General features: G+C 46.1%; 2 protein-coding genes and 1 long non-coding RNA gene across 3 annotated transcripts in view; 1 reads left to right on the top strand and 2 right to left on the bottom strand.

The window, feature by feature from the left end:
* Nucleotides 1–402: 402 nt before the first annotated feature.
* On the bottom strand, nucleotides 403–3,676 carry LOC121890813. The gene is made up of 2 exons (XR_006093934.1): nucleotides 728–3,676; nucleotides 403–694 (listed from the first exon to the last, which is right to left on the bottom strand). It is a non-coding gene; the product is annotated as an uncharacterized LOC121890813 (long non-coding RNA).
* Nucleotides 3,677–3,686: 10 nt separating this feature from the next.
* On the top strand, nucleotides 3,687–4,871 carry LOC121890812 (antho-RFamide neuropeptides-like). Its single transcript, XM_042403367.1, has 2 exons — nucleotides 3,687–4,403; nucleotides 4,457–4,871. Exons 1-2 carry the CDS (start codon nucleotides 3,983–3,985, stop codon nucleotides 4,693–4,695), a joined length of 660 nt encoding a protein of 219 aa, XP_042259301.1. The 5' UTR covers nucleotides 3,687–3,982; the 3' UTR covers nucleotides 4,696–4,871.
* Nucleotides 4,872–7,337: 2,466 nt separating this feature from the next.
* si:dkeyp-27e10.3 (UPF0606 protein KIAA1549) overlaps nucleotides 7,338–22,274 on the bottom strand; it is a 30,879-nt gene continuing 15,942 nt past the window's right edge. The window contains exons 5-20 of the mRNA XM_042403364.1: nucleotides 20,369–20,668; nucleotides 18,920–19,106; nucleotides 18,773–18,832; nucleotides 17,825–17,976; nucleotides 16,221–16,398; nucleotides 14,679–14,863; nucleotides 14,400–14,605; nucleotides 14,127–14,254; nucleotides 11,887–12,095; nucleotides 11,428–11,663; nucleotides 11,066–11,201; nucleotides 10,112–10,405; nucleotides 9,970–10,022; nucleotides 9,752–9,879; nucleotides 8,745–8,899; nucleotides 7,338–7,575 (exon numbers count right to left, since the gene is read on the bottom strand). Coding sequence (XP_042259298.1) covers nucleotides 7,351–7,575; nucleotides 8,745–8,899; nucleotides 9,752–9,879; nucleotides 9,970–10,022; nucleotides 10,112–10,405; nucleotides 11,066–11,201; nucleotides 11,428–11,663; nucleotides 11,887–12,095; nucleotides 14,127–14,254; nucleotides 14,400–14,605; nucleotides 14,679–14,863; nucleotides 16,221–16,398; nucleotides 17,825–17,976; nucleotides 18,773–18,832; nucleotides 18,920–19,106; nucleotides 20,369–20,668 — 2,832 coding nt within the window. The 3' untranslated portion in view covers nucleotides 7,338–7,350. The remainder of the gene's footprint in view (nucleotides 7,576–8,744; nucleotides 8,900–9,751; nucleotides 9,880–9,969; nucleotides 10,023–10,111; nucleotides 10,406–11,065; nucleotides 11,202–11,427; nucleotides 11,664–11,886; nucleotides 12,096–14,126; nucleotides 14,255–14,399; nucleotides 14,606–14,678; nucleotides 14,864–16,220; nucleotides 16,399–17,824; nucleotides 17,977–18,772; nucleotides 18,833–18,919; nucleotides 19,107–20,368; nucleotides 20,669–22,274) is intronic.

Below are 22,274 nucleotides of genomic sequence, written 5' to 3'. Positions count from 1 at the left end.
TTTTTCACAAAAAATGGAGACTTCAAGAATAAAGTTAAAAAATGTTTAAAAATAAAAGAAAATTGTCAAAATGTAATTTTACAAAAGAAAATCTCTGATAAAGTTTTTCCTGTAACTTCGGCTGTTGTTATGTTACAACTTCCCTCTTTTACGATAGTTTATTTTTTTAAGTTTTAAACATTTCTTTTAACAATAATTTCAATAATTTTTATTTTTCTTGAAATATTACCGTTATCCTGTCTTCAGTACTGTTGTCGTGTGAAAGCTGCTCTGCTGAGCGACTTGTTTGTTTGTTTGTTTGTTTTGTGTGATGTTTGCTCTCATTGTTCCACAGCTGGAGGATTAAACTGAAGTAGTTTTATTAACAAAACAAACATCTTGTGTGTTAAAAAAACCATCCAGTCTGAATCTGAACACTTTAATGTTTGTTAACACAATCTTTAAGACTTGAAACACCACAGGATGCAGCTCACACAGAGTTTGGGTAGAACAGGTCCTGTCATGTGACGCTGTCAAATCAGCTGACAGCTCACCTGGGCGGCTGCTGTTGAACAGGTAAACCCGCTGGCAGTGATCCCAGGTGCACTGATTTAACGTTAAACTAACTTTTCCTTCAGGCTCTGTTTCCTGAAGCAGCTCCACTGAGTTACCTGGATCACACCTGGATCACACCTGGATCACACCTGGATCACACCTGGATCACATCTGGATCACACCTGGATCACACCTGGATCACACCTGGATCACACCTGGTCCGGTCTGAACTCAGTGAAGCTGCGTGTCGGAGAAGAGTCGAGATGGAAACAACAGGAATGTAGTTGGACTCAGATATGCAGCTGTATGGAAGTTCATTCATGACAAAGTACTGACTGCAATGATCTGGTCAGTAAAGATCTGAAAACATTCTGATTAACGTTTGAGCAGTTTGAAGTCGTCCAGATAAGATGGCAGTTAAATACCAAACACTAGTCAGCTGATCGAGATCACATGTTCACAGAAACCCTGAAAGATGGTTTTTATCTTACGAGCAAAGATAATAACTTGTGTGCACAAGTTATTATCTTGTGTCTTGTTTGAACAAATTCATCATCAATAATTGTGTGCTCAGATCAATATCTTGTTTTCGAAAGTTATCTTGTTCACACAGTTATCAATACACAGCAAAATGTTATTACAAGTTATTGTCTTGTTGCAAATGTTAATATTTTGTTTAGTATCTTGTACCCACAATTCATGATGTTGTTGGTAAATGTTAATATTTAGTATATTTTGTTTCTGAGTTAGTATAATGTGCACGGAAGTTAGTATGTTGTTTGCACAAGTTAATCAGATTCATAACTTGTGCACACAAGTTAATGTCTCACTTCAGGGCTCTGAACATGTTAGTGGGTTTGGGTCTGACGGTGCTTCCAGTCTGTCATGAATAAAGCATCCATAGTGCGACTGGTCGTCTGCTGGATTCTCACTGAGGATCACAGATCTAGAAAACACAGAACTCAAACTCTAGAAAACATTGAAGGAAACATTCAGGAGAAGTTTGTGAAACCTGCAGAGCAGCAGCTTAAATCCAGAGTTTGATGTGAGAAGACAAACTTCTCTCTTTGATCACGACAGCTGCAGGGTTTTCTTTTCTTGTGTGTGATCTGAAGTTTTACGACACCCCTTCAGGCGTTGAATTAGCACCATGTGATCCTGTAGGCGTTGCCAAGTCCTATGGCTTGACTGACAGGTGCTAGGTCCAATCAGAAAGTCTCCAGCCGGTGAAGAGTTCTGCATTTGGTTTCTGGTCCACGAAGGATGTGTTGGCACTGTTGCCGGGCAGATCTTTGAGTCCGTTCAGCAGAGCAATCACAGATAAAATATTTTCTATATTATGTTTTCTATTCAACACCATATCCACTTTCATTTATACATTGTTTACTGTAACCATCTTCATTTAGATCCAAAAATATTTTTTGGAAAAGAAAAACAAAGAAAACATGTTTTATATGAAGTATTTTTTTTCTACTGTGTTTGGATGAACAATGGTTTTATGGCACTGTGACATTAATCACTCTTTGCTCACTCTTAATTTGATGTGGGAACAACTCTTCACTTTTTTAATTTTTGTTTTTAACATCTTTTAGCAGCATGCTAAACATTAACTGGAACATCACGAGTAGCTAAAGCCTCAAACTTAGTCAAACATGCTGAAGAAGAGCAGAGAGCAGAAACGAACAAACCCTCTCATACATCCACCGAACCAGGTTTTACAAGTTCATCACAACACTACAGAGAAAAGAGCCGACCAGCAGAGAGGGGAACCAGTCACCATCTATACAACCATTCTACAATTTATCAAATGTACGAGGGGCTTCCACTTAGTTCACAGTATAATAAAAGAACAGAACACTACTACTGCTGTAATAGTAATCATAATAATCATAATTATTGATGTAGTGAGCTCTGATGTTGCACACATACAAATTATACATAGGCCTAAAAATTTTGATTAGTTTGTTTTCATCTGCAGAACTAGACAGGTAAAAGTTTGTTTTCATCAAACTAAGACAAACTTATCCATTCAAATTTCCAATGTCAAAACCATAACAACCATTAACAAACAACCCTGGCCTTACAGGGTAATTACAGGGTGAGGAACTTGAGTTCAGCTCCATGGGAAAGGTTGATATCTTAAGTCCCTTCACAGACTTGACCAGAGCTTTGTACATTTGACTGGGAAACATCCCGCATCTTCCTAAACTGGATTTCTTTTTTTAAGGCAAACATTCAACATTCATCACTCGGACAGTGGTTGTAAAGGTTAGAGAAGCAGGCTTGTGGCTGTCTGATTCTCCTGGTGAGCCCCAAGGTTCTGTCCTGGGTCCTATTTTGTTTGCCCCTTGGACACATACACAGTAGTTTTAAAGGTACCCTGTCACTAGTACGCTGATGATGTTCAGCTCATGGTATCTGTTCAGGTTGTGATTAATGACTGGTGCCCCGACTCTCCCTCCCTCACAAATAAACACTGTACCCACCCGTCACCTGATAGACTCACCTTTAGCATTCTCCCCACAAACTGATGGATGCAACAAAGCAGCGATGAACCTGCTCCACGGAGCAAATAACTCGATATTAAAGCGATGTGTTAGCGTTAATTTCTTTTTCATTGCCACCGATACATGAACACATGAGCGAGCAGCTATGCTAAGCAACGTCTCCACAGATAAGCAAACGCCGGCTCAAAATCTACAGCGAGCTCAAACACAAGAGGGGTACAACCATAGAACAGTAGTTTGGTCATTTTTTGATCAAAATAAAGGATTTTAAGTATACTTTTATATATAAGCAATAAAAAAAGTAACATCTCAATACTCCAATAATAACTCTTACATTAATATTGTGCTCATTGGGATTCTATCTCTTTACATATATTCATATTTATTCTTAGCTATATATATCTATATCATTTTTCCTGTTTTGTGTTCCCATGATGTAGGAACTGTATGCCACCTCCAGCTGTCGACAGTGCAAAGGCCTCACTGATATGGTTTATGAACGGAGACCTGATCCCCGAGGCTGATGAGAGTGTGGAAGGCAATGAGAAGAGACTGTATGAGGCTAACGGTTAGCACCACAAAAGGTCGGGGGGACGATTCACTCCAGAAGGTCAGGGGGGACGATTCATTCTAGAAGGTCAGGGGGGACGATTCACTCCAGAAGGTCAGGAGGGACGATTCACTCCAGAAGGTCAGGAGGGACGATTCACTCCAAAAGGTCAGGAGGGACGATTCACTCCAGAGGGTCAGGAGGGACGATTCACTCCAGACAGTCAGGAGAGAATTCACTCCAGAAGGTCAGGAGGGACGATTCACTCCAGAAGGTCAGGAGGGACGATTCACTCCAAAAGGTCAGGAGGGACGATTCACTCTAGAAGGTCAGGAGGGACGATTCACTCCAGAAGGTCAGGAGGGACGATTCACTCCAGAAGGTCAGGAGGATGATTCACTCCAGAAAGTCAGGAGGGACGATTCACTCCAGAAGGTCAGGAGGGACGATTCATTCTAGAAGGTCAGGAGGGACGGTTCACTCTAGAAGGTCAGGAGGGACGATTCATTCTAGAAGGTCAGGAGGGACGATTCACTCCAGAGGGTCAGGAGGGACGATTCATTCTAGAAGGTCAGGAAGATGGTTCACTCCAGAAGGTCAGGAGGGACGATTCACTCTAGAAAGTCAGGAGGGACGGTTCACTCTAGAAAGTCAGGAGGGACGGTTCACTCTAGAAGGTCAGGAGGGACGATTCACTCTAGAAGGTCAGGAGGGACGATTCACTCTAGAAAGTCAGGAGGGACGATTCACTCTAGAAGGTCAGGAGGGACGATTCACTCTAGAAAGTCAGGAGGGACGATTCACTCTAGAAGGTCAGGAGGGACGATTCACTCCGAAGGTCAGGAGGGACGATTCATTCTAGAAGGTCAGGGGGGACGATTCACTCTAGAAGGTCAGGAGGGACGATTCACTCTAGAAGGTCAGGGGGGACGATTCATTCTAGAAGGTCAGGAGGGACGATTCACTCTAGAAGGTCAGGGGGGACGATTCATTCTAGAAGGTCAGGGGGGACGATTCACTCTAGAAGGTCAGGAGGGACGATTCATTCGAGAAGGTCAGGAGGACGGTTCACTCCAGAAGGTCAGGAGGGACGGTTCACTCTAGAAGGTCAGGGGGGACGATTCATTCTAGAAGGTCAGGAGGACGGTTCACTCCAGAAGGTCAGGAGGGACGGTTCACTCTAGAAGGTCAGGGGGGACGATTCATTCGAGAAGGTCAGGAGGACGGTTCACTCCAGAAGGTCAGGAGGGACGGTTCACTCTAGAAGGTCAGGGGGGACGATTCATTCTAGAAGGTCAGGAGGGACGATTCACTCTAGAAGGTCAGGGGGGACGATTCACTCCAGAGGGTCAGGGGGGACGATTCACTCTAGAAGGTCAGGAGGGACGATTCACTCCAGAGGGTCAGGGGGGACGATTCACTCAAGAGGGTCAGGGGGGACGATTCACTCTAGAAGGTCAGGAGGGACGATTCACTCCAGAGGGTCAGGGGGGACGATTCACTCTAGAAAGTCAGGAGGGACGATTCACTCTAGAAGGTCAGGAGGGACGATTCACTCCAGAAGGTCAGGAGGGACGATTCACTCCAGAAGGTCAAGAGGGACGATTCACTCTAGAAAGTCAGGAGGGACGATTCACTCTAGAAGGTCAGGAGGGACGATTCACTCCAGAGGGTCAGGGGGGACGATTCACTCCAGAGGGTCAGGGGGGACGATTCACTCTAGAAGGTCAGGAGGGACGATTCACTCTAGAGGGTCAGGGGGGACGATTCACTCTAGAAGGTCAGGAGGGACGATTCACTCTAGAAGGTCAGGAGGGACGATTCACTCCAGAAGGTCAGGAGGGACGATTCACTCCAGAAGGTCAAGAGGGACGATTCACTCTAGAAAGTCAGGAGGGACGATTCACTCCAGAAGGTCAGGGGGGACGATTCACTCCAGAGGGTCAGGGGGGACGATTCACTCTAGAAGGTCAGGAGGGACGATTCACTCTAGAAGGTCAGGAGGGACGATTCACTCCAGAAGGTCAGGAGGGACGATTCACTCCAGAAGGTCAAGAGGGACGATTCACTCCAGAAGGTCAGGAGGGACGATTCACTCTAGAAGGTCAGGAGGGACGATTCACTCTAGAAAGTCAGGAGGGACGGTTCACTCCAGAAGGTCAGGAGGGACGATTCACTCTAGAAAGTCAGGAGGGACGGTTCACTCTAGAAGGTCAGGGGGGACGATTCATTCTAGAAGGTCAGGAGGGACGATTCACTCCAGAAGGTCAGGAGGGACGATTCACTCTAGAAGGTCAGGAGGACGGTTCACTCCAGAAGGTCAGGAGGGACGATTCACTCCAGAGGGTCAGGGGGGACGATTCACTCCAGAGGGTCAGGGGGGACGATTCACTCTAGAAGGTCAGGAGGGACGATTCACTCTAGAAGGTCAGGAGGGACGATTCACTTCAGAGGGTCAGGGGGGACGATTCACTCTAGAAGGTCAGGAGGGACGATTCACTCTAGAAGGTCAGGAGGGACGATTCACTCCAGAAGGTCAGGAGGGACGATTCACTCCAGAAGGTCAAGAGGGACGATTCACTCTAGAAAGTCAGGAGGGACGATTCACTCTAGAAAGTCAGGAGGGACTGTTCACTCCAGAAGGTCAGGAGGGACGATTCACTCTAGAAGGTCAGGGGGGACGATTCATTCTAGAAGGTCAGGAGGGACGATTCACTCCAGAGGGTCAGGAGGGACGGTTCACTCCAGAAGGTCAGGAGGGACGATTCACTCTAGAAAGTCAGGAGGGACGATTCACTCTAGAAAGTCAGGAGGGACGGTTCACTCGAGAAGGTCAGGAGGGACGATTAATTCTAGAAGGTCAGGAGGGACGATTCATTCTAGAAGGTCAGGAGGACGGTTCACTCTAGAAGGTCAGGAGGGACGATTCACTCCAGAAGGTCAGGGGGGACGATTCATTCTAGAAGGTCAGGGGGGACGGTTCACTCCAGAAGGTCAGGAGGGACGGTTCACTCTAGAAGGTCAGGAGGGACGATTCATTCTAGAAGGTCAGGAGGGACGATTCACTCTAGAAAGTCAGGAGGGACGATTCACTCCAGAAGGTCAGGGGGGACGATTCACTCCAGAGGGTCAGGGGGGACGATTCACTCTAGAAGGTCAGGAGGGACGATTCACTCTAGAAGGTCGGGGGGACGATTCACTCCAGAAGGTCAGGAGGGACGATTCACTCTAGAAGGTCAGGAGGGACGATTCACTCTAGAAGGTCAGGAGGGACGATTCACTCTAGAAAGTCAGGAGGGACGATTCACTCTAGAAGGTCAGGAGGGACAATTCACTCCAGAGGGTCAGGAGGGACGATTCATTCTAGAAGGTCAGGAGGGACGATTCACTCCAGAAGGTCAGTAAGGATGATCGATGAATGATCTATTCCAGGAAGCACTTCAATGGAAACATGAAGAGTCAAATTCCCATCCAATTAAACACTGAGCTGAAAGATGACGGACAGACAGACGGACAGACGGGACCCTGTAAAGTACCGGAGGTCTTTCAGTCAGGAGACTTTGTCCATTTTTTAGGACATGAATTGTGGTCCAGAGTTATTTTTGGGCTTAGTGGCACAGACATAGATTATCTCAAAGGACTCCAGAGTGTGGATCAGTTAGATTTAGGGTTCCAGTCCAGTCCTGACGGGCTCTGAGTCGTTTAAAATGATAATGTTTGAGACCAACTGAGTCCTGATCCAAACTGGTGCAGACCAGTCTAGGGGTAGCTGGTCACTGCTGCCTGTTTCTGGGCCAGACGTCGCAACTCCTCCCTGATAGCCTTGATAAGAGAGGCAGAGGTGTGAGCAGAGGGTGAAGCATCCTCCGGTGGATACTCTGGAGTCGGTGAGGTCAGGAGAAGCGGTGGAGCCGACGGGTCCCGCAACGAGGAGCTGGGCATCTGGAAAACAGAGGAAGAGGAGAACTCAGGAAACGACAGCACCTGTAGGGAGAAGAGAGAAGAAGAAGAGGAAGAGAGAGCGAGTGAGGAGGGTGAGGCCAGAAATATGTATCAGTGATTATTTTGTCAGCGTTCAACAAGTATAATGGTGGACGTGTGACTGAAAAACATGAAACTACACAAACCACTGAATCCATCATATGAAATCCAGACCAGACCAGACTCCCCTCGGGTCAGAGATACAGTTTCCAAAACTGAAGTGCAACAGGTTCAAGCTTCCATTTATCCCATGTGCAAGTCTGATTCTAATACATTACAAACCGCCTGGTGGTTCCTCATATAGCACTTTGTTTCTTTATTGTTTTCTCTTCTTTTAACCAACACTTTATTCTTTTCTGAATCGTACACATAGTAAGGCAAGGCAGTTTCATAAAGCACACAGAGGTAGATTCAAGTCAAGTCACAGTCATATATTCAGGGCCAACTCCATGTAGAGATTTATAAATAAGTAATAAGACTTTAAAATCAGTTCTGTGGCTCTCTGGCAACCAGTATAGAGATTTAAGAACTGGGGTGATGTCGGCTGTCCTTCTGGTTTTAGTCACAATTCCTGCGGCTGAATTTTGAATGAGTTTCAGGTGCCTGATGGTCTTTATAGGAAATCCTGTCAGAAGTCCATCACAGTAATCAGTTTTGCTGGAGATAAAAGCATGAATCCATTTTTCCAAATCCTGTTTTGTCATAAGGTCCCTGACTTTGGCTGATTTAAGGTGATAAAATGCAGATTTTGTTTTTGCTTTTACATGACTGTTAAAACTTACGTTACAGTCAATTAAAACCAAGACATTAAAAGTTCTGGTAGCAGAACTTTGTCTTCATTAGTCTTTGATTGTGTTTGTGTTCGTACACTACCTTGCTGCTTGTGGGACAACACAGATCTGAACTGAGCTGAACCAGCTCAAGTCAACCCTTCGATTTCCAGTAAGACTAAAGAGTATGAAGAGACCACTCAAGACTGGTCTGGACTAGTCTAGAATGGACTGGTTTATTCAGGACGGGTCTGGACTAGTCTAGAATGGACTGGTTTATTCAGGACGGGTCTGGACTGGTCTGGACTAGTTAAGACTGCTTAGAACTGGTTGTTCATATACTGTTAAGGTCTACAGAAGAGTACAGAACCAGAACCAGAGTTTGGACCAGAGTGGACTCACGCTCTCTCTGCTAGCTCCTGGTCTGGACAGATCCTGGTCTGAGTGCTGCTGGTTCCAGCTGGAGCCGGTAGGGCCCGACATGCTGCGACCCACCCCGGGGTACGCACCAATCTGGCTGGACAAACCCACCTGGGTCAGGTGGTGGAGCTGCGCACCTGAAGGTCAAGTACATCAACATAGAACAAAACTGGACCAATAAGGAAACAGCCTGCAGGTTCAGCTCAGGACTAATGTTACACATCATACATCATTAAATCAAATTACATTCAAATCAGATTCCTCACTGACAACGTTAACACTTTCATTATTTACACCAACATCACCAGAGACGCTGATCGCTGCAACCTTTAATGCCTCTTTGTGCTTTACAGATCCGTCCGAGACATTCAGCTGTAAGTAAATAATGCACTGAGCCTTTTCTCAATAATGCTCTCTTTTGTTCTAATCTTTTATATATGTATATATATATATATATATATATATATATATATATATATATACTTGTGCCTTCATTAGATGATAGTTAAGAGATGGCAGGAAACTAGGAGGGACAGACGGAGCATAACATGCACCAGAGGTCCACTGCTGGAATCGAACCACAGACTTTGCAGTAATGTAGCATGTTTCTTTACCATCTACCGGGACGCACCATTGTTCTAATCATTATCCAGTCGTTATCTTTGTTCAGCTGGTGAAAGAGCACATACTGAAGGTATTTTTATGTACCTAGATGAGCAGTTAACACCCATAAACTCTCTAATTGGAGAATTCTTTCAATAAAAAATGAATCTTGTAAATGATGCAGATAGAAACTGGAGTTAAGACGCCGACTGCTGGTTTGGAAATGTACTGTTGCAATGCTGACTCCGCCTTGTTCGATGATGTCATACTGACGATTTCCAGCTAGTCTGTGCATCATCATTTCATTTCTCTGTATCGAACACAATACTGCATACATGTGGGTTTATGTCAAGAAGAGCGATTTGCTCAGAAGGTCCTGACTGTACCTGTGCTGCCCCCGACAGGTCGTGGTCTGGAGGAGGAGGGGGGGTCCTCGTACTGCCCCCTGTTGGGGTAAACCGACTCCTGCAGCTGGTCTCCAGTGGAAACATACCCCCCTGAGCTCAGGCCCTGCCTGGATAAAGCACACAGAGAATCAGTCCTGGTTCAGGATTTGGGGTTTAGGGTCAGTCTACAGCTAAGGAGCCGGTGTCAGCATACTGACCTCTGCAGCAGGCCCTGCACCGACGTGGGGGACATTCCCAGCTCTGCGTACCTCTGCAGGAAGAAGAGAAGAAGAAAATGAGAACTGAACATGGAGAGATGACCGAAGGAAAAAGGCCTCAGCTGCAGGGCGACACACTCACTGCAGAGAAGGGGCTGTGAGAGGGGGCTGCTGGGTAAGAGCCCCACTGCCGGCCCCGGGGGCGGGCCTGAGGGGAGGGGCTAGGCAGGGCGGGGCTTACCCCGCTCAGCCCGGCGCTGCCCTGCGAGGACGGCGACACCAGGGCGAAGGCGTCGTCCAGGAGGGAGTGCATCTGCTGCCGCGCCTCTTCGATGGAGGGCTGGGGGGGCATGTAGGGAGGGGGGGCTGGGGCGGAGTCAAACACCTCGTCAGTGGGGGAGGGACTGCCGTGGTCCGGGGGCAGGTCAGGGTCCGACTGTAGGACAGATGAAAGAGAGAATAAATACTATTCAGTGTGATTCAACTTCAGTATTAAAGGACAGTTCCCAGTGTTCCCAGTGTTCCCAGTGTGTTAAACCAGCAGTCAGGTGTCTGTAATCATTCCTCCTGTTCATACTGGATATTAAAAGATCCTTCAAATGTGCTTTAATGGAAGTGATGGAGGATAAAATCCACAGTGTGTCCACACAGTCATTTAAAGTCTGTGTGAAGCTTCTATTCAGCTTCATCAGTCTGAGTTAGTCATATCAAGTGGATATCTGACACATTTACAGTCTTTTTAGCATCAAATTCCCTCTTTGTGTTTCCTCGGACAGTGTTTCCCTGTTGAGCTGCAGGTGGAAGTATAGTAACAAAAAGAGGAACTTTGGCACTAAAAAGACTGTAACGTTGAAAGATATCTACTTGATTTGACTCATTTGGACGCTGAAGCTTCATATTAGCTTCAGACTGTGGATTTTGTCCTCCATCACTTCCATTGTAAGGTCATTATGAAGGGATCTTCTAATGGTCAGTATGAACAGGAGGAATGATTACAGCAAGAAACACACTGACTGTTGGTTTAAGATGGACTTGATAAACTGTGAACTCGTCCTTTAATAAGGTGTTCCTGACTTAGTTTTTAGTGTTTAGTCACCATGTAGGCCACATTGTTGAGTCCTGGGTATTTCCTGTAGGTGGCGCTCTGGTCAGTGAGCAGCCGGTCTCGGTCTGTATCAGGAAGACTTCCAGGTCCCGGCTGAGCCCGCCGACCCCGAGGAGAGCGCCTCCCTCTGGAAGAACAACACACACACAAACACTCACCCAGGTGCTCTGCAGATCTCAGACAATAAAACACTGCAGATCAGTTAATCTCATCCGTGTGATCGAGTAGAGACGATCAGTCTGTGTGCTTGCAAATGATAGAAGTTAAACGATGTCCCGGTTTATAAACAGGTCTCTGACTCATCGTGGAGTCTGAATCATAAAAGACATGAAGACACTGAGGTGCAGTCTGACCTCCTCCTGGAGTCGGTGGGCGTGGGGGGTGAGTGGGTTTCGCCCTGCAGGATGCAGTCCATGTGGTCGTGGGCGGAGCTATAGAGACGCTGGGCCACCTCGCTCTGCACCGGCCCTTCTCCGAACGCGTCCATGATGTCGTCCATGGAGGGAAACTCACACTGGCCCCGCCTCTTAGCGCGCTGCCGCAGCTTGTTCCTGTGATGCTCGATCTCAGACTTGTGTCGCAGCGCCACCTGCAGGAGAACGATGATGTCATACATGGTTAGAACAGGTCTGTGATGTCATCAGGAAGAAGTACTCAGATCCTTTACTGCAGCATCACATGGAAATACTCAAGTAAAGTACAAGTACCTCTAAACTTATATACAGTAGTTGAGTAAATGTACTTCGTTACTGTCCACCACTGGGTTTGATGCACGTTCAGAACGTGTCTGTGGTTGTTTGTGTTTGTCTCACCTCCGTGTTGACCTTCTCGGTGAGGGTGGGGCTCGGCTGGTTGGGGCCGTGAGCCGGCGGCGGGCTCGGTCGAGGCTGCATGGCGATCAGCTGCACCTTGTTGGCCTGGCGACGTGTGCCGTCGGACGAACCGCGGGACAGACGGTCCACGTGGTCAAAGATGGAGGACGAGGAGAGCAGCTCGTCCGGACCGCTGCCTGACGGGGCGGCTGCGGGACGAGGGGTCAGAGGTCAGGGTTTATTTTATTTAGTTATTTGTTGTTTTTTATATCTCTGCACAGATGCTACAGAGTCACCGTATAAACAGAATATAAGGTTGAACCTTTTATTGCAGAACATCAATAAACAGAAAAGAATATTAATGTGAATAAAACATCATTCAGGGCTCATTAAACGACATCAGCTGGTATTTAAACATGTTCATGCAAATATGGACTAATTAAGACACGATATAACATACAAACATCAGTCTGACAGCGTAAAACAGATAACGAGTACTAATTATTAGTGCTGTCAAATGAAGGTGATTAATTTAAAGTCATACTGGTGTCACATGACACTCGACGGAAGAATCCACTGGTACCAGTTCATGCTGGCTTGTTGGGAAAGAGGCTGAATCACTCTGGTTCAATCTGAACCTCGTTTAAACATGGAACACATTTACTGTTGTTAATTATCATTTATATTAGTGCATTAATATCTAATGTTAATGGCCTTGATGGTTTTACTGGGATTCTGCAGTTCACAGTTAAACAGATGTTAGTATCTGAATTTAAATATACTTCATTATGTTGATTCTACATTTTAATATTTATTATTACAAGCTTCAATATTAAGAATAAAAAAAGCAAATTGTGTGATTAATTAGTTAATTTTTTAATTGACTGACAGCCCGACTAATTAATAATCTCTTGAAATGGGCTAATCTGATGGGACAGAGTCTGATCTAGTGGGACGAGTTAGCTTAGCGGCTAACGTCCATCGATTTATGAATATATACTAACTATACCTATACCTATAGGCTTGATAAACGGCTTGTTCTGAGACCAGTTAATGCACCTTTAAAGTGTGAGAGGTGATGATGATGATGATGATGATGATGATGATGAAGGTGTAAACGTACCCATCTTGCTCCTCCCTGCAGTCCAGAGAGCATTAAGAGCAAAAGAAAAATGAAGTTTGAGAAAGCAGAGAAGCATCAGCTCACAGCTCGATCAGGTTTATTGATCAGGTTTATTGATCAGGTTTATTGATCAGGTTTATCGATCAGGTTTATTGATCAGGTTTATTGATCAGGTTTATCGATCAGGTTTATTGATCAGGTTATGGACTTCTGAAAGCTGATCCTGATATTTGTGGATTAATTGCTTTCCTTTAATCAATCAATATCCTTTACACATGATTCCAATAACAGATCTGGGGTCTCATTTACAACCACTGCATTCGCTCAGACTGGGCCTGAAAGAGGCGAACGCCACTTCCTGCGTTCCAGTTGTGACAGAAACAAACCTGACAGCGGATGGGGGGGGGGGGGGCGATCGTATAATAATCAACATTCAGCAGGTAAGAGTTTAGATTCACATGTTACTGGAGACACTGGGTACGTCTCAAGTCTCTTAATTCATGTCTCCTCGCTCCTCAGGTGAGGGGCGAGGGGCGAGGTTTCTTTGCGTCTCTCCTGTGTTCGCGGTGGGAGGGACTAAGACGCCAAGAAAAGACGCCAGTGAGGGAAACGTGGAGCCTCTGTGGTGGCGGCAACACACACGTCTTCTCCAGCTGCACTCATACACGGACCTTTAGACAGACCGCTGTATCTGGATGTAAATATAAATTAATATAATGTTTACTGTAGATGTTGAGTGACTGGTGTAAAAACGTCTAATTGGTTAACTGGTTAACTGGTTAACTGGGAACTGGCCCGCTGCAGGGTCTCAGTAAGAGCTTCAGTTGAAGTTGTTTATGGTTGTTTTGGGTTACAAACACGACTTCAACAAGCCGTCGCTTTCATCTGCAGCTGCCTGAGTGAGCGGGTCGATGCACTGACTCTGATTGGTGCAGAGAAGGAAACACGTGAACATCAACACTCATAAATACTTTTGCATCGACCGTTAACGGTTGAATGTTGGCGAGTCGAGGACGAGACGTGAATCACGTGTCCAGGTGGACTTTTATAAACGAGACCCCAGATCTGTAAAGTCGCACATGCTCAGTTCAGGTGATGATGTCACGGTGTGTCTGACCATTTTTGGGCGTCTTCCTGTGCTGTTTCCCCTCGCTGGGCGTGGCCACAGGTCGGGTGCTTTCCTCCGCCGACTCTCTGCCGCTGGATTGGTCGCTCCCTAACGAGTCGCCGTCTGACGGGCTGAGCCTGAAGCGAGAGAGGAACTTTTTATTTCAGAGCGATACCTTTGTCTTGACATTTTAGAGTTGTTTATACATTTTGTGACATTTTTGGACGTTTTGGGAACCTGAATGTCTTTGGACAGAAGTAAAGCAGTGCAGGTGTGTCTCACCTGCCCCTGCGGCGGCTGGACCGGGCTGCTTTGGTGGACGATCCTTTAGATTTGGGGGTGTTGAGGTCTCCGCCGTCAGAGGGCGTGGCCTCTTTGACAGGTGCGGGCAGGGGGCCGGGTTCCTGGATCACCATGATGTCGTCTTTACTGTGCTGACCGAGGTGGAGCTTCGCGAAGTCGAAGCCTTTCACGCTGGGAGCCTGAAGCTGAGAGGACACGGCAGCGTCAGTGTGAGTGCTCACAACAGGAAACACTGTCAGCTTCCTGTTGACCTCTGACCTTCTGTCTCTGCTGGATGGTGTTGATGGCGTCCGGCTGGAACTCGAGCTTCTCGGAGCCGCACAGCTTCCAGTAGAGGATGATGATGATGAAGACGGCCAGCAGGACGGGGACGACCACGCCGACGATCAGCCAGATGCTGCTGCTCTGAGTCTCCGCTGGCGGGACAGACAGCGTCTCCACAGCTGGAGACAGGTGAGGGACAGGTGAGACAGGTGAGACAGGTGAGGGACAGGTGAGACAGGTGAGGGACAGGTGAGACAGGTGAGGCAGGTGAGACAGGTGAGGGACAGGTGAGACAGGTGAGGGACAGGTGAGACAGGTGAGGGACAGGTGAGACAGGTGAGACAGGTAAGACAGGTAAGACAGGTGAGGCAGGTGAGGCAAGTGAGACAGGGGACACAGGTGAGGGACAGGTGAGACAGGTGAGACAGGGGAGACAGGTGAGACAGGTGAGACAGGTGAGGGACAGGTGAGACAGGTGAGACAGGTAAGACAGGGGACACAGGTGAGGGACAGGTGAGACAGGTGAGACAGGGGAGACAGGTGAGACAGGTGAGACAGGTGAGACAGGTAAGACAGGGGACACAGGTGAGGGACAGGTGAGACAGGTGAGACAGGGGAGACAGGTGAGGGACAGGTGAGACAGGTGAGACAGGTAAGACAGGGGACACAGGTGAGGGACAGGTGAGACAGGTGAGACAGGGGAGACAGGTGAGACAGGTGAGACAGGTGAGGGACAGGTGAGACAGGTGAGGGACAGGTGAGGCAGGTGAGACAGGTGAGGCAGGTGAGGGACAGGTGAGACAGGTGAGGGACAGGTGAGACAGGTGAGGCAGGTGAGGGACAGGTGAGACAGGTGAGACAGGTGAGGCAGGTGAGATAGGTGAGGCAGGTGAGACAGGTGAGGGACAGGTGAGACAGGTGAGACAGGTGAGGCAGGTGAGACAGGTGAGGGACAGGTGAGACAGGTGAGGCAGGTGAGACAGGTGAGACAGGTGAGGCAGGTGAGACAGGTGAGGGACAGGTGAGACAAGTGAGACAGGTGAGGGACAGGTGAGACAGGTGAGGGACAGGTGAGACAGGTGAGACAGGTGAGGGACAGGTGAGGCAGGTGAGGGACAGGTGAGACAGGTGAGGGACAGGTGAGACAGGTGAGACAGGTGAGGGACAGGTGAGGCAGGTGAGGGACAGGTGAGACAGGTGAGGGACAGGTGAGACAGGTGAGACAGGTGAGGGACAGGTGAGACAGGTGAGGGACAGGTGAGACAGGTGAGATAAACAAGAAGTGAATGAAAGATTATCTCTTTATTTATTAACATTGATGAACTTGTTTGTGTTTAATGTGTTTTGTTCGGGCTGGAAGATGAAATCAGACATTAGAAAGTTTTTTTTTCAGACTTGAGCGACACCGTCGTCCCTGGAAAGATCTCAGGAAGGTGAGTTCAGAGCTGAGTTTGGCTCTGACAGGTTTGGCTGCACGTCGGGTTCAAAGTGTAAATAAACTGTGAGCTGTATGAATCGATTCACCGCCGGACTCACGCTGGGCCAGAGGTCTCTGCACTCGGTGTCCGAGGACGATCGCGGCTCTCTGAGGGTCCAGACGGTTCAGGGTCTCCGCGGTCACCTCCGCTGGGATCCGCTCACCGGCCGGACCCTCCACGAAATACAGGACCTCCAGAGGACGCTCCGCCCCCGACAGCCTCGCCACCCGCACCACCTGAGACACAGTAGGAGAGGACGTCACCTGCGCTCCACGTCGTTAATCAGACACCAACAGACCAGACAGGAAAACGGTACATTGTTTGTTTAATATTAATTTAAGATAAATTAAGGGCGCTGTCGTATAGAGAACAGTGTCATCTGTGTACAAATGAATTGTACTGTTTCTTACATGAGTCATTTATAGAAATAGTGAATAAAAGTGGTCCTAGGACGGAACCCTGTGGAACACCTTTGTTAAAACTCCTGACGCTGAGCACGTAGCCAGCAGCAACAACAGCTTGACTTCTACATGAGATCTCTGCAAACCAATTACACAATTTTTCATCAAATCCAAAAGATTCCAGGCGTTTCAAAAGTATTTGATGGTCGACAGTATTGAAAGCCTTTGATAAATCAATAAAAAGGGCGACACCATCCTGCCTGTAATCTAACGCCAGATCTATCCTGACTGATAAGAATGTTTGTATTGTGTTGAGCTAAGAATCATTTACTCATACATGATGATGTAGCTCATTGGTCTGACAGCTTTATGCAAAGGTAGGACTGCTTCCTGTTACCACAGTCAGATTAGAAATATAAGTTAAACATTCAACTAGTGATGGAGCTGCTGGTGATAAAAGCCTCGGCTCTGACTGATCAGTGAACTTTACTGGATCAATAGAAGAAAGAACGTTAAACACAGCGAGAGGAAATCCAGCTTCAAATAAATAACCTGAAGAAATAAAATGTTAATAATAAAATTAAAATATATATAAAAAAATATAAAATTCATTGAATGCATCACATATTTTCTTTCCAAATGAGATAATTGTGGAGTGTTGAACTATTTCACTGGGTAAGGATAAAGTGATGATGATTTAACTGTTTTCCAAAAAAAGTTGCTGGGTTTCCTTTATTTTCACATCGTGCAGAGACATAAAATGATGATTTGGTATTTCGAATGAGACACCTGTTAAAATCTAACCAATCAGAGGAGGATTCAGTTCAGGCAGCATCTCTTTCATGTAACATTTCAGCCAAACAAGGATTGTTGCTGTTTTTGATCCTGAAGTTCTTGAAAGGTGCATATTTATCTACAATACGATGAAATGTTGTGATAAAATAATCCAGAAGGGTTAGTGTGCATCATTCTGTTCACCATATTGTGTCTGCTGGTTTCTGCTTCTCTTTTTACTCTTTGGGAACTTATTTGTGAATGAAACTCACCTTATATGGTAATTTTAGGGGTATAGATTATGCAAATGATCAGATGGATCTCCTCATGAACAGGTGACAATTATCAGCCGGCAATGTTTGTCCAGTTCAGAGAGTTTGTTGAATTTGACTCGGATCACTCGTACGAGCAAACCTCACAGAGAAAAGTCAGAGTTTAGGAGAAGAACACTAAAATGTTCCTGTATGAGTCCCATTATGGAGTGTACCTGCAGACTGTTGTTGCCCACAGCTGTAGCTCTTCTCCACCGCCTCCTGCTGGACGCTCCCAGTCCCTCCTCCAGCAGCAGAGCCAGACGTCTCTCCAGACGAGCTTTAAAGCTTCTTTCAACCACCAGCTGCTCCTGAACACCCAGCAGGACTGACACAGCACATACAGACAGTCACTCCCACGCTGCTCTAATACACATATTATATACAACACTATAGAAAAAAAGGAGATATTATGTCAATGTGGAATTCAGTTAAGTTAATATAGATCTACCCGAATAATCATGCAAATGCATCGATATCATGTAAGAAAATATAACAACCAGATTCAGACTTTATATCAACAACATCCAACGTGCTCCTCCAACCATGCAGGTAGTTCTGACAAGTCAACCTCTGAATAAAATATAGTTTGTTGTACTCAAAACGGACGGGTCTGCAATTTCTCACATCCATCTTAAACCATCAGTCAGTCATCAAATAAACATTAAAGCTGTTTATCTTGCTGTAATCATTCCTCCTGTTCATACTGACCATTAGAAGATCCCTTCATAATGACCTTACAATGGAAGTGATGGAGGACAAAATCCACAGTCTGAAGTTAATATGAAGCTTCAGCGTCCAAATGAGTCAAATCAAGTAGATATCTTTCAACGTTACAGTCTTTTTAGTGCCAAAGTTCCTCTTTTTGTTACTATACTTCCACCTGCAGCTCAACAGGGAAACACTGTCCGAGGAAACACAAAGAGGGAATTTGATGCTAAAAAGACTGTAAATGTGTCAGATATCCACTTGATATGACTAACTCAGACTGCTGAAGCTGAATAGAAGCTTCACACAGACTTCGTAACTTCTGTCAAATCTATCGAACCAAAACTATCTGCATGATGCGACAAGTGACGGGAAGTTTTGTTTTTTGCGGGACAAACAGAAACAAAAGTTCTCACCTGTACGGACCCAGGTGGAGCGCAGGTGGTGAGACGTGTTCAGCTCCGGGTAGTGGAAGGCTGTGGGTGTAAACACTTATTTAATATGTTGAAGAGCATTTGCGTATAAATATTTGTGGGTATAAACAGATTATGTTTGTGTCGTACGTTCTGCGATCTGTAGGGCAGGAAATCCGACATAGAAGCTGAACTCCACCAGGCTGAGCTTCCTCAGGTGTTCGCTGACCTCTGACCCCGGAAGGTAGCCCCGCAAATCACGCACTGCGAACGTGATGTCGACGGGAACCTTCTGCTCCGCTGCCGGCCGAGTTACGCCCATGGTGATGTTCAACAGCTGTAGAGCAAATGCACAAATGATGTCGATAACATTAAAACCACCTGCCTCATACTGTGCGGGTTCCCTCGTCCCAGACGGTTCTGACCTGTCGATGCAGGATTCAAAGACACCCGGACGTGATTCATCAGACCATTGCTCCATGATTCAGGTCTGATGCTGCTGTGTGCATTGTAGGCGCGTTCAGCAGGGACACTCTGACCAGTCTGCAGCTACGCAGCCTCGTGCACAGCAGGCTCTGACGCAGCTGTCTATCACGCTAATCTGAGCTACAGCAGCTCTTCTGAGGGATCGGACCTGTTTTTGCAGCTGAAATATCAGCTTGTCTAGTTAGGTGATGAAGGGAATTAAATACCAGAGACACAGTATGTTTCCTTCAATTAATCATTAAATCGGATGCATACAGGCTCCCTGAGCTCTGTGGCAAGAGGAGCACCCTGAACAGCTTTATACTTTCAGCCTCCATATATGGTGTCATTGCATTCAGTTCCCCTTTCCAACTATCACTTCTTAGAATCGGGGTCACCGTGCATCAGGCGCTTCTGATAACGTTTTCTATTCCTTCTTTCCTAACAGATTAGACATTAATTTGCCGACACAACGAAGCTGCCAGACATCTTGACGAGACATCTTACTTGAAACAGAACAATGTGGTTTCAACATATAAAGGTCAACAGTCACTTGCTGCCTCCTACATCCCACCGCTTGACGAGATGATCAGTGTTATTCACTTCACCTGTCAGTGGTTTTAATCCTTTGGCTGATCGGTGTATGCTAACGTTTTATTTAGACGCTAATATATCATCTTTATATTCAGACTCAGACTACATACAGTATGTACAGTGCTGGAAGAATTCCAGGTGTTAAAGCAGCTCAATAGGGTCCCATCAACAGGTAAAACTCACCTGTATGATGACGTTAGACAGTAAACAGGTAACGGACTCACCTGTATGATGACGTTAGACAGTAAACAGGTAACGGACTCACCTGTATGATGACGTTAGACAGTAAACAGGTAAAACTCACCTGTATGATGACGTTAGACAGTAAACAGGTAAAACTCACCTGTATGGTGACGTTAGACAGTAAACAGGTAAAACTCACCTGTATGATGACGTTAGACAGTAAACAGGTAAAACTCACCTGTATGATGACGTTAGACAGTAAACAGGTAAAACTCACCTGTATGATGACGTTAGACAGTAAACAGGTAAAACTCACCTGTATGATGACGTTAGACAGTAAACAGGTAACGGACTCACCTGTACTGTGATGTTGCCGGCCTCATGTGAGCGTCTTCGTGTCTCGCTGTACGCCATCGTCAGCCCTCTCTCCACCCGCTCGCTGAAGTTACAGACTCTGACGTCGACGTGGGCGGGGACAAACTGCAGCACAGTGTGGATCTGGTACCTGAGGCTAGGTACGGTGTAGAGCGGGGACACGGCGGGAATGGGGCCGGAGCTTCGTGGCGGTTGGCGGAGGGCGTTGATGACAGATATGGCCGTGAAGATCAACGGTCCCGACACGACACGGAAAGAAAAACTGGACGGAGTTCTCAGGAACTGAGGAGGAAGCAGCAGGAGACAGCTGTCAATCATCTGACATCAGCAAGGTGAGTTCAAGGTCGGACAGGTGAGAACAAAGATGCTCAAAACTAAAGATCATGAATCACAGAGCAGACATTAGTTTCAACAAACTGACCCACGACAGCACCACAGGAATAGAGTAGAGTAGAGTAGAGTAGAGTAAAGTAGAGTAGAGTAGAGTAGAGTAGAGTAGAGTAGAGTAGAGTGGAGTATAGTAGAGTACAGTAGAGTAGAGTAGAGTAGAGTAGAGTAGAGTACAGTAGAGTAGAGTACAGTAGAGTACAGTAGAGTAGAGTACAGTAGAGTGGAGTACAGTAGAGTACAGTACAGTAGAGTACAGTACAGTAGAGTACAGTAGAGTGGCGTACAGTAGAGTACAATAGAGTGGAGTACAGTAGAGTAGAGTACAGTAGAGTACAGTAGAGTAGAGTACAGTACAGTAGAGTACAGTAGAGTACAGTAGAGTGGAGTACAGTAGAGCGGAGTACAGTAGAGTACAGTAGAGTACAGTAGAGTACAATAGAGTGGAGTACAGTAGAGTACAGTAGAGTAGAGTACAGTAGAGTGGAGTACAGTAGAGTACAATAGAGTGGAGTACAGTAGAGTGGAGTACAGTAGAGTACAGTAGAGTGGAGTACAGTAGAGTGGAGTACAGTAGAGTACAATAGAGTGGAGTACAGTAGAGTGGAGTACAGTAGAGTACAGTAGAGTGGCATACAGTAGAGTACAATAGAGTGGAGTACAGTAGAGTGGCATACAGTAGAGTACAATAGAGTGGAGTACAGTAGAGTACAGTAGAGTAGAGTACAGTAGAGTACAGTAGAGTGGAGTACAGTAGAGTGGAGTACAGTAGAGTACAGTAGAGTACAGTAGAGTGGAGTACAGTAGAGTACAGTAGAGTACAGTAGAGTGGAGTACAGTAGCGTACAGTAGAGTACAATAGAGTGGAGTACAGTAGAGTACAGTAGAGTAGAGTACAGTAGAGTGGAGTACAGTAGAGTACAATAGAGTGGAGTACAGTAGAGTACAGTAGAGTAGAGTACAGTAGAGTGGAGTACAGTAGAGTACAATAGAGTGGAGTACAGTAGAGTGGAGTACAGTAGAGTACAGTAGAGTGGAGTACAGTAGAGTGGAGTACAGTAGAGTATAATAGAGTAGAGTACAGTAGAGTGGAGTACAGTAGAGTACAATAGAGTAGAGTACAGTAGAGTAAAGTAGAGTAGAGTACAGTAGAGTGGAGTACAGTAGAGTACAATAGAGTAGAGTACAGTAGAGTACAATAGAGTAGAGTAGAGTACAGTAGAGTGGAGTAGAGTAGAGTACAATAGAGTAGAGTACAGTAGAGTACAGTAGAGTAGAGTACAGTAGAGTGGAGTACAGTAGAGTACAATAGAGTAGAGTACAGTAGAGTACAGTAGAGTAGAGTAAAGTAGAGTAGAGTAGAGTAGAGTAGAGTAAAGTAGAGTAGAGTAAAGTAGAGCAGAGTAAAGTAGAGTACAGTAGAGTAGAGTTAAGTAGAGTACAGTAGAGTAGAGTAAAGTAGAGTACAGTAGAGTAAAGTAGAGTAGAGTAGAGTAGAGTA

The sequence above is a fragment of the Thunnus maccoyii genome, chromosome 23, assembly GCF_910596095.1.
Source record: "Thunnus maccoyii chromosome 23, fThuMac1.1, whole genome shotgun sequence".
In the NCBI taxonomy this organism is placed as follows: domain Eukaryota; kingdom Metazoa; phylum Chordata; class Actinopteri; order Scombriformes; family Scombridae; genus Thunnus; species Thunnus maccoyii.
Note: the sequence above shows the minus strand (reverse complement) of the source record. Positions and strands in the feature narration are given on the sequence as shown.